Consider the following 12450-nt stretch of genomic DNA (forward strand, 5'->3'; position numbering starts at 1 on the left):
GTGCAAGCAGCAACACAAGTGGCAGCCACTTGAAATGCATGCAACAACTTGCACTGGTCCTCGAGTGCTGCCAGCAGCCTTGCACCTCAGCGACCATCAGCTGGAGAACTATTGACCAGCTGCATCCGTGCAAAGGGCACAGAGAGGCTTTTGCCAGGGAGAGGGAGGCAGGGCCCTAGTGTTTCCAAGGGTCCCAGTTTGCACACAGTGCTCTCAGGCTGCTGTGCTCCTTTCCAGCCTGATTATTAACACTGCTAATGAGGAGAGGCCTGGGAGGACAAGGACTGTAGAGCTGCATGCCTGGTGCACACAGAGACAAGATTCCTGGCCATATTCCCAACATATACAGACCTACCTACTACATTAATGGATTTTATAACATCAGTGATTCAAACAGCACATGCACACTGTGGAGGAGTTAATTTTACAAAAAATTCAATCCTATATTTACAATTTACGCACCTGAAAAGGGATCTTTAGTTGCTATGGTAAGCTAGTCAGTGTGTTGTCAGTATGTTGGAAGACCTTCCTTACCTAGACCTGGAGAAATTTCCTAGTTCTCATTTTGAAGGAAAAATAAGTGAGACATGTCATTGAAGTTTAATGCTTTAATGCTGTTTCAAATCTTGGTTGGTGTTGGGTCACTTGTCTTTCAAGGACAACCCCATGAAGAAACTTCACTACCATTGCACAACAGCTAATAGTAAACTGCATTTACAACAGGATTATTAGTAAAGAAGAGCAGAGAAAAGGAGAGAGATTTTAGATTCTAAAGAGCAGATCAGAGACCAAGTGAGGCATCCAAAGAGGAAACCAAGAACTGACACTTGAACACTTAAAAACTGGGAAAAGGAGAAAACAGGGAAACATTGTGTTTGCAAAAGTGTTTCCAAAAATTGCTAAATCAAAGCCATATATGGGGGGTTTGCAAATGATTTGGTTGGTATGAGGCTGAGCAGAAATGTGACCAAGGATATAAACAGGACAGAAACACACTCCACTCCCTTGTGCTTGCCCAGAATGAACAGCTTTACAAAGAAGGGCACAACCCCTGTACTGGCATTTTCTTCCATTCTGGATGTATTTGTATACATCATTACATTTTCCTCCTTCTGTTTCTCTCCCCAAAAGCCAAATCAAAGCTCTCCTACATTTCCTGTTGCATAAGTAAGTAACATTATCCTCACTTTGAAAACTGAGCAGTTTGAAAATGGCAGCCCATTGGAGTCTGTCTGTAGGGTTTCAGCTGCCACAGCTGAATGTTTTTCTCTGTATTTAGCAAAGGACATTGGAAGAGACATATTTTTAAGAACTTTTATGAGCTCAATTTGAAGGCAAACACAGTGGCCCACTTTGCCCTTCCTTCTCGTTCCCTGTCTATTTAGGCTAAAAAATTGTGTTTGTACAGCACTTAGCCCCATGAGACTGAAGCCTTTAGGTACAAATGTAACTCATTTAAATGGTAATATACAACAAAATGAGTGGCACTCTTCAAAACAAGCAGCATTTGTAAGTGTATCTCTGCCAGGTGCTGACAAATGGAGGGTCATGCTTGCAGGCAAAGGGAAAGGTCTCAGTGAGACAATATTTAAAAGTCAGTTTTTCCAGTCAAAGGCCAAACTCTAAAATGTCTGCTTATTTCTCTATTGCCTATGCCCTGAAGCACTGTGCTTGCCTCCCAGAGAGCAGCACACCAGGACTCCAAAGGTATTTCCTATACAAGGTCAGATCAATTAAAATGTGCTTTAAATAGAGTCACGAGAGCCATGTGCAGGAACTCCAAGCCTGATTAGATCCCTGACACACTGAAGGGCAGAGTCTGAGACAATCTGCTGACCTCAGGTGGGAAAGCCAGTAACAAGGAGGCAGGACCTTCTCTTTCCCTACCCTGGGAATAAAGGCTTTGCTCCTTCTGGTCATCTAATATTGCTTTAACACCAGAGATGCCAGGACTAAACTAGTGACCTGGTTCTTTTCCGACTCAGTCAACAGCAGAACTCCAAAACCTAGTCTTTCAAAAGTCAAAGCAAGCTATTTTAGCTGTCCCAGCCAGCCCAAGCAGGAAAGGAGCTATTGCCATTCTTTTCCAGACCTGATATAAAGCTCCCAAAGAAATGTTTACATTAAAGAAATAAATGAAGCAAAACCTTGGCAGAGTGAAGTTGCAGTGGTTCATGCCAGGGCCTGGGCTGTCCACTTGGAAGAGAAAGCAAACAAACAAAACCTGTCTCAGAGAGACCTGCTTACAATCAAGATTTGAAAGGTCCTAGTCTCAAGAGAGAATATTACTATAAAAGTGCAGCAAGTGAATTATGCCTCTGAAGAAGTGTTGATGCAGTGGAGACATGGCAGAAATGTTATTTGTGGCTGCTGTAAGAGCCCCCCTTTACTCTCCAGCCCTCAGTGAGATGCAGCCCAGTGTTACCTGCCCTAGTGTCTCATATGGGGGTCGCAGGAAAATACTAAAACCAGGAATGAACTATCTCAATCTAAATTCAGAAGCAAAAGACATATAAACAAGGTTGAAGACAGGCTGCTGAGGGAGTGCATCACCTGGAGTCCCTGTGCAGGTCGCTCTGAAATATTCCCCTCCTCTTGGCTCCATGCTCCAGCTGTCCCACCCACCCTCCGTGTGTGGGGAGGCTCTTGGGAAGGGAAACAGGGAGTGAAGCCATTGGCTTCCCTGGAAGCGACTCTAAGGTCACAGTCATGCCAAACACACCCTGTCATCCAGCAGCTCCCCTCAGGTGTGATCATAAATCTCTGAGCATTTTCACTGTCAAGGGTTATGTCTTATTCTGTGTATTCCACAAGCATACTTCTGCAAGTCAAATTCTGCATGAAGCCATGAGATGGCTGCATACAGGAGCAGCCTGGAAGGCAGCTTCTGCTTTCTAATTTGCACTTGTGATATCATTGCACATCAATATCCTTCCTTTCTCCTAAATACTACTGATAAATAAAATGTTTTTAGCAGGATTTTCATCTGGTGAAAGTCAGGGTAGCTCCGCTGAACCACTGCTAAAGGAATTTACACCATCTGAAGCCCTGGAGCAAAAAAAAAGTATCCAAGTCAATGGGATATAAGCCAAAATTGGAGTGTTTTGCTGGATGCAGACCAGATTTACTTGTTTGCTTAAACAGGTGCCTAAGTGCTGTAGTGAACTGGGTCCCAAATATGAAAGCATTTTTTATTTATGTCCACTTCTGCCAGCTTGGACATCTGATACAGAGGTCATCTTATAGCTAACATTTTTGTCTTAAACCCTGCCTATAGCCACACTATAGAACAGCTGCCTGTGGAGTTATGTTCCACATATAACTTTAAAAATAAAATGCAAGTGACTGGAAAACGGGTTTATAACTAGAAAGAGAATACAAGAGTACCTTGAAATAGAAATAAATGTAACATTTTCTGCATGCTGAGAAAAGAATTCACAATCTTTTATTTCTACTGCATTCCCTTTTAGTACTGATGTTTCAATTTTGCAGTCACAGTGTCCTAGAACTGCCTTAGCTGGAACTGGTTAGACCAGGAGCACTGCATGGGAAAAGGGCTTACACATACATTAAACAAGATTTTGTCTACAGAACATCTTATTTCTCTATAGGGAATCTGTTTGTACTAACTACAATTCCAATCACTTAAAGCAATGTCCCCAGCTGAAATCTCATCTCCCAGGAGTATTTTTATGCATTGAACCATGATCATTGAATGGGAAAAGGCAAAAGTAATCTTGGAGGCCATGTTCAGAACAAATTCCTCCTCACTTTCTCCAGTCCCTGGTCACCAGTTCTGCTCTCTCACTTGATTTCTGTCCCAGTCCATACTTCATCTCCTCCTGAAAGAGGCCTGACCATGTGGGGACCTCTCCTCTCCTTGTCCCTCACACACAGGCAAGCTCACCTCTGGCCTCCTTGTGAAACCTAGTGAGATGTGAAGTTTGAGGAAAAGAGAATTTGTGTCCCTGAAGTTTAATCTTTAAGCTTTGAATCACCATTGCACTGGTTCCAAAAAACCCAGCAGCAGTCAATACTTTTTTTCCTTGTTGTTGAAAAATAGGTGTGATGTGAGCTGCTTGATAAACTGGGCTATCAAGGGACCTAGAAAGTGTTGGCCCAGGAAAGAGAAGGTGAGGGATTTCATGGGAAAAACTGCAGGCAAAGGAGAAAGAATTCCAGTGTGAACTATCCCTGCCAAAAGTTATTCAGGCAGGTCTCCAAAGCCAGTGGGTTTATAAAGTTTTTTTTGATACCATAACAAGCTAAACACAATCAGGTGTTTGAGTGTGCAATTTAATGGCTATTTTAAACCATCAGATTTAAATAGACAAGGACTGAAGTAACGCACCCAGTTTAATTTTGAAATTATTATGTGTAATCTGATATAATTAAGTCTTTGTAAAATAGACTCAAATAATAAACTAAGTATATGTAAATTTTGGCTGCAACAAACTGAACTGCAACAGCTGAAATAGTAAGCTAAAATATTATCTCAGGTCTTGAAAGAAAATTTACTACCCCCAACCACAAATAAAGAATTGTATTTGCATAGGGAAAACACTGTATTTCATCCATCAGTGCCTCACCTTATTTTGCATCTCAGGCTTGCTTTGTGCCACCAAGCCAGAGGCTAAATGCATTCAATATGCATTATTATTGCCATGCTGACATGGAACTCAGTAGCCCTGAAATGTCTCATTTGTTTCTTTGTGGCAAACATAACCATAGTTAGAAAAGAAGGAGAAAATAGCAAAGGATGCAACTCTGATCAGCAAACACTATACAAGGGAATATTTAAACAAATTATCAGGTTTGTCCAAACTGGGATGGATGGATGGATGGATGGATGGATGGATGGATGGATGGATGGATGGATGGATGGATGGATGGATGGATGGATGGATGGATGGATGGATGGATGGATGGATGATTAGCAGCTTGATTTTAATTTCAGAGCATGGTAATATTGCCAGGGTGGGGGAGAAACAATGAAGACCTCCAAGGAGAGGATGAGGTGGCTGGCAAACAAATAAAAGAAAAAAAACTCCTTGGGTCCATTCAAGATGGTGTTAGAGGCAGCCTTGAAGAAGAGTGTGTGCCCAGCCTTGCTGTGCCCAGGGCTCAGAGGTCCCACAGGTCACCTCATCCTGCCACAGCCCCACTGAGATGTGCATCTCCAGAGGACAGTGCAATGGCACCAGTGCAGAACCAAAGGCCATTTGCAGAGCTCCTCATCAATACATTCTCTTTTTGCCATCATGTTTGTGGAGGTTTTCCCTTTTGCTTATAAATATTTGCTCCTCGGCATGCTGCTCTTTTTTTTTTTTTAATTTTGGTTGTTTTTATTTATCTAATCCTTGCTCTGAAAAGCCCACAATGTATTGAATCACTACATGGTTTTGATTCTATATTTGAAGAACTGTGACTTTCTGCCCACAGAAATTAAATTTAGATGGAATTTACAAGTTAGTAAATATAGCTGGTATTCCAGGGTATCAGCAAAGGGATCCTCCAGAAATTCTAGATGCCATATTCCCTTGCATACAACCAGACACAGTGCCAAATATCAGTAAACAAACACAGTGCACTCTTTTCCAGGGATAAATCAGAGGGATTGAAAAGGGCACTCTTTTTAACCCATGCAGTCAAAAAGCTATTTAAGCATCAAACTCCTGCTCTGACTCTCCCAGTTCTCCAGCTGCAGAATGAGGAGGAAGGAATTTACCCCACCTCTTGTGAGGGTAAGCAAAGAGGGCATGGATGCCACGCTGTTAGGGCTACCCAAGGAGAGAAAAAGAGGAGGGGAAAACTTCCCACAGATCTGCCTTTTGGCCAAATGGCTGGAAAACAGAGATGGTGTCACCAGAAGCACAAGCTTTACATTAACCCTGCCTGGAGGCTCCAGCCAGCACCAGGAGTTGAGGACCAGGCACAGCTGCTGTCCAGCAAACACAGAAGTGCCACAGAGAAATGAATGTAGCAGGTTGCCATGATGGACCTGTGGGGCCCAGGGCTTGATTCCACTTCCTAATATTATTGTGGTTTCAGACCCATTTTTAATTGCTTTTTCTCATCAGGGAAAACAAGTGTGTGAGCTGCAGGTCTTTGTTCTGTAAACTATCAAGTGCTAAGAGAATATAAGTATTATCACTGCTATTTATTTCACCCTTTGGTGTTTTGTCTCTCCTTCCTGATTGGTTTATGATGACGAATGTCAGAGCTCTGTTCCCAGTTACACACCTCCTGGGCAAAGAGACAATGCCATGTGACATTTAACACAGTGTACCAGAGACCATCCTCCCTCTGCTGAATACTAAAATCACACACACATAAAAAGCACTTGTAACAATAGATGTATCTTTTATTCACAGATAAAAACTGAAGCAAGCTGTTATAATACATATTTATACAAAGGATTTGAAAAAACCATAAAAAGGAAGATGATTAGAAAATATGATTCATTATGAAATGTGGTATTACATACACTATTAAACCTTTTCAAAAGTATTTGTTTGGCAACAATTTATCAATAGTTTCCACACTTAAGTGGCCTCCTTCAAAAAAGCACAAATCTCATGCAGCATGTATAAACTTGATCCTGAGGGTTTGCCTTCCTTAGAAAAACTGTAAAAAGATATACTATTTGTCTTAAAAGTTCAAAATGCAAATGCTATATTTATAGTCAAAACTATATAAAAATATGGACCTAACTTAACATTTACAAAAACTTTTTGCTCCTTTTTTTTTTTGCTTGTTTTATGGTTTTGGTAATAAACATAATTGTCAATTCCTGCAGTCAGAGAGGAAAAAAGAAAACCAAAACAAACCACAGTGCCCTTTGTAGACTTCCTCACATTAAGTTTACGACTCCAAAAAAGACCAGGTCTGTGAAAAGTGAGGTTAGTAACCAAGGAAGTAGGTAAGCAGTTAATATATATCTATATATGTATATATAAAATGGAAAACAAACATTTATTTTGATCTGGAAAAGTAATAATACAAAACCTGAAGGTAAAACAATCATTTCAAAATGCCATAATACTCCTTCTCAATAGATAAATGTTCATAAAAATATCTTGAACCCTAACCAAGAAAACAATTATAATACAATTTTAATTCTGCTACATAAAACAGCTTTTCTATGAAACAAGAAGGCAAGTTCAGGTATGAAAACATAATTTACTTATTGCTTTTGCTACAATGTCGTTTGTTTTTACATATAGTCATAAATACACTATACAGTATAAAATATTTCGTAGGAATACATTTTGTGGTCTGCTTAGGTTTGCTGGCTTTAATTCTAGCACCAAATACAAAAATGAAAATCAAATGAACTTTAAAGGCACTTCCATTTCATGTTTGTTTGTTTGCTTGTTAATTAAAATCAGGGTTTGTACTAAATTTCTTCACTTCCCTCTGGTAGAAGCAACACTTGTTCCTACTTTTACCTTTGTACAGCTCAGGTCACGTTGAGGCACCAAATGATTTATGAACATTCCCCACTCCTCAGCTGTTTCTTTCTCTTACAACATTCATTGTTGCTTTTCAGTCTTCACCTTTCCTCCTTCACTTCCCAGCTACTTTATCCTTTTACTTCTTCATGTCAGACGTCCCAGCCTCACTTCCTTCAGTCCCTTGAGAAACCTCTCCTCAAACCTCCACCTCCCGCACGGCATCCTGCGCATCGCTTATCCCGATGTCGAAACACGTCACTATCATGATGTGTGACTTGCACAGGTTAACACACTGCTCCAGCTCCTCTGTCACTTGTTCCAGTGCCTCCAGGTACTCCTGCGACTCCTTATCAAGATCAGGATCCACTTCAACTGTCATACAAAAAAAGTACCGAGTAAGAGCAACAGCTTGTCATAAAACGTCATTCTATCACAAAGCAGCCAACGTGATAGAGTAAAATTTAGTTTCTCTTGAACTGAGAGAAGTAAGAGAAACAGCTTATCATAAAACATTATTCCATCACCAAGCAGCCAACATGGTAAAATTTAGTTTCTCTTGAACTAAGACTTTTTTCCCCCACTTTGTTCAGCAGATATAAAACTCTACCTGGAGGCTTCAGTTATGCACAACACTCAGTCTGGGAACAAATCTCATGCCTCAATTTCCCAGCTATAACATGGATATATGGAGAGATTTTTTTCCTTCTTTGGAAAGAATAATAACAAAAGAATAATAAAAATAACATTTAATATTAATGGCACCATTTAAATGTTCTCTTCTGGTTTGTTTAGATGGGTTTTTTTGTTCAAATAGCATATTACAGAAACACAGATTGAGTCACAGAGTATTTTAGGACTCAATTCAGGAAAATATCTTAGCAAATTATTAACTTCTTCAGTGGGACTGCTGACATGCTGAAAATCTGTTAGAGGTTGATCATACTCCTGTTTTTGCAAAATACTTACAGTCTTCTTTCCACTTATTTGGATCCATCATCAACCTGCACTTTGTCTCTTCCAACTCTTCCTTCAAAAATTCGTGCTTTGCCTTTATTTCTCTGATTCTCTGCTGGCGCCTCTCCAGTATCTTCAGCTTGGTATGGAAGTACATCAGACCCTTTCAAGACACAGAAAGACCATTCCATGAATTTTCCTGTTGTGAGCCAGCCCATAACAGCCTGACAAAAATTGCTCCCAGCTCACTACTCATAAGATTGAGCAGGTGGGTTGTTTTATTTGGTTGTGAGGTTGGTGGTGTTTTTATGGGTTTTTGGGGGATCTTTTGATTTGAAGTTTACATTAATGGATTCTAATCTAGAGAACTGCAAGCTATATCACTTGAGCACTTGTTGCACTTCTCTGAATTAGCAAACATCTCTGAATACATTCTGAAGTTACTACTGTTTGTAGATAATTCTTTTTCCAGTAGTGAAAATGATAAACACAGCCTAATGATAATGTGAGAGTTATATTTAATACTAAAACATGAATTCTTATTTTCTAAAAAGCATTCCTACCTTCTCAACATCCTGGAAAGGCTTTACAAAAGAAAGGGGAAAAAGGCATCAGTAGAACATAGAATTCTGGTCTCTAAAATAGAATTAGCTGAAGTGTTTTCCAATTACAAGTAAGTCAAATTCAGTATATCCTTGATTTAATAGAATCCTATCATTTACATAAAGAGTTAATGACCCTATGGTTGAGGGAGGCTGTAAGGTTCCATCAGCAAGACTAGGGATTATGAAGTCTTCTCATAATGTATTCATTGGTAACTTCCATTTACACCATCAGTCATGTTAGACACAATTAATTTTAGACAGTAATCATTTTCATTTTCTGTGTTAAGGGAACCCCAACATATGAATTCTAAAATTAATAATTACAGTACTTTAATTGCACTCAATTTCCTGAACACCATTCTGGCATTCAAGCAAGGAGTTTGTCTGTATATTGTAATTTAAGTTGTCTACAGTTGTAAAATATGTGCTGACCTCAGTTTCCTCTTGTCTGTGTCGCTGTAATCGTTCCACATCATCAATCTCATAAACTTTAATTTCAAATGGCTCTTTCAAAGTGCCTGGCAAAGGTGGTAGATCAACCCATTGGCCAGTGACACTGGGTTTTCTTCCTAAGGAGGCAGCATCGGGCAATGGTGCAGGAATCAGTCTGCGACGCTGGAGACCTAAAACACAAAAACAAACATTCCTCAGGCTCCAGGAGACTAACTCACTGCAGTGGATTAAAGAAAGATCTAGGTTCTCAGTGTACTTAGGAAGAAATGCTTTTCTTGATCTTTTCCTTTTAGTAAAATACCCTCAGGCTGCTAATTGAGTTACTGCCTTGACAAAGTAGGCTTCACTTGCTTCCCAGATGGGAGCAACAGCAGTTCCTCTCCCAAAGCAGATGTCTGAACATCAGTTCTTTATTCTCTCCTTGCAGAAATATTTCTGCTGGATTGATTTTTCTTTGGTGGACTACAACGGTGTTCATTACCTTGCAAAGGCAGTGAGATAGTGAATAATCTAAAACTAATACTGATAATGACTTACTTATCTGGAAATCTTCTGCTCCCCCACTTAAAGCCAAGCAAGGCTACCTAAGATCCCTGTCACTGCCCTACATCTTTGCAAAGCTCAAACAGTTCCCTCCAGAACTAACTGCTATTTTAGGGTGCTAAATAACATCAGTTTTCAGTGATTTTGTGGGACTGAGAGGCATCCAGAAGGCATCAACCAAGCTGCAACTTGAGCCTCTTATGTTGAGACATCTCACACCTTTCCACCAGCACCCAGAAGCCCAGTGCATAACAAAACTCACCAATTCTGGGAGCCTTCAATAGAATGCTCCCAGATTTTCCAAGAAAATCCTACTGCTCCATTATCCTTCTGCTAGAATTCAAGTTTCATGAAGCAGAGACTGACATATCCTTCAGAAATGCTGATGCTTTTGATTGCAAGAGTTGGCACTCTAGTGCCCAGCATTTTTTTTGATTATTCTCTTACTATTCTCTAAAACTCTGACCTTTACAGTACATGACTCAAGCATGGGTACATGCATAGAGCTGCTCAGGCAACATTAACAATCTTGCAGCCCAATCCTTAACAGGAGGGCTGAAGGCCACCAGAAACAAGCTGAAATGACACAAGGCAGCAGTAAATTTAAGCTGGCTTTAGGGGACTGGTGACAATAAATTTAGTAGTTAATTGCCTCCTCTTATTAAAAATAACTCAGAGGTGAAGATTTTCATAAGGGAACACATCAAACAGACAAGGCGGCTCTGCTCAAAGGACAATGCTGCCAAAATAACTTCTGGGCTAAGACCTCTACAGGAGATGTAAGCACAAATCAAGGCTGTCAGATAAGCCCTGTCATGAACTCCAACACGAAATCAAATGAAGACAAAATCCCAGCAGGCACCCGCAAAGCAAAACACCTCCACTAATAACCCAAAAGTTACCTGCTTTATATATTCTTAAGAAAAACACCTCTCATTCTTAATTGTATCCTTGCTGATTTCTAAGTAACAAGAACAAAATGGGAATGTTTTCAAAAGGGGAAGCCTTGATTCCACTTCTACAAAACCATTCTCACAACCCAAATCCATTCAGCCTGAAAAGCCACTGCAGTCCTGTTGGACAAAGCCATACACTGTAATCCTGACCCTGTAACTGCTGACAGGAGATCCCTCTGAGGAGGACACCAAACAGATGTGGTCAAACATGCAATATGCAGGCAAACTTCATCTCCTTCCACTGTACAAGCCAGGGTCAACACCATTTCTCCATTACAGGATAAGGAAACAGGTTTACAGTGACATACATGGCAGTAGGATGTGTCCTTAAATCCAGAGACTCCAACATAGTCTGGTGTTACATAAGTCACTCCAAGAATATCTAATAATGTGCAAAGATTACCATTTTTTTAGAACAATAATAGGTCTGAACCAAACATTTCTCGTAAGAAATATTTGATGCACTTCCTGGCAAGCCGCATTTCATGCATAAAACACATTATTTTCTCAAAGTCTACAGCACTCCAAAAAAGTAATACATAATTTACTGATATAGAGCAATTACAACTGGAAAAAGAAATAGTTTGTCATTTTAAAGACTTTATAAGTATTTCCTGGGGCAAAAACAAATACAAATCCATCAGTGGGTAATGCCTTCTCAATATGTGTGCAACTTACACAGCTGTTAATATTGATTTGTGGGAAAGGTTTAAGAGGCAGATATGCTACGGAAAGAGAAGAGCAGCAAATGTTACACTAAGTTTCCAAAATAATTTATCACTTGCTGAAGCAACTCAGTTTCCTTCACCAGAAAGCCCCACGAGATCAACTTCATTCATTTGGTTTTACTGACAGGACTGAGCCTCGTGGGTATCTACAGGGATTGCAGAAATTGCCATGTTCCAACCAGAAGTTCAGACCCAGCACATTGCTGATATTAGTTCCTACTGTATTTCCAGCAGTCAGTATGCCCAGGCTGCTGAAGGAGGCTGCTGGTCCTGATCTACATGGCACTGGTTGCCATTGGTTCATTACAATACCACAGGATCTCAACCTAGATCTGAGAAATGAATGCTGTAACACCAACCACATGAGCCGGATTTTGAAGCTGACTACAAATACACTCAGGCTGCAGCTGCACTTACATGAGCACCAGCAGTGAGAGCAGTAAGAAAAGGCACCAGAGGGAAGGAAAGGGGACCTGGCCCCCATACGCCCACCTTTACATGGTGTGGTCAGACACAGTGAGCCAGAGTTGCCTCTTTCAAGCAACTTTCCCAGTCAGTTTCCTACTGTGTATAGTATCCACACACACAGCCTAAAATTTCTTAATATAAATACTATTAGAGTGCAATACAATAGTGTTGTGATTAGCTAGTAGCATTCACCTAAGAGTCACTGCATCTCACAAAAACACCCTACTGCTCTATGCCTTACCTTTGGGTAATCTAATGCATATTTAGCAATCCTCATTAATTCACA

The 12450-nt window shown here is 40.3% G+C and overlaps 1 protein-coding gene across 3 annotated transcripts in view; it reads right to left on the bottom strand.

Moving 5' to 3' along the window:
• Positions 1–6343: 6343 nt before the first annotated feature.
• The window catches only part of KIF26A (kinesin family member 26A), a 94477-nt gene continuing 88370 nt past the window's right edge, over positions 6344–12450 (bottom strand). For all 3 annotated transcript variants that reach the window (XM_063159835.1, XM_063159836.1, XM_063159837.1), the window contains 3 exons: positions 9449–9639; positions 8424–8574; positions 6344–7829 (listed from right to left, as the gene is read on the bottom strand). In XM_063159835.1, coding sequence (XP_063015905.1) covers positions 7654–7829; positions 8424–8574; positions 9449–9639 — 518 coding nt within the window. In that variant the 3' untranslated portion in view covers positions 6344–7653. The remainder of the gene's footprint in view (positions 7830–8423; positions 8575–9448; positions 9640–12450) is intronic.

This window comes from Melospiza melodia, chromosome 6 (genome assembly GCF_035770615.1).
Source record: "Melospiza melodia melodia isolate bMelMel2 chromosome 6, bMelMel2.pri, whole genome shotgun sequence".
In the NCBI taxonomy this organism is placed as follows: Eukaryota; Metazoa; Chordata; class Aves; order Passeriformes; family Passerellidae; genus Melospiza; species Melospiza melodia.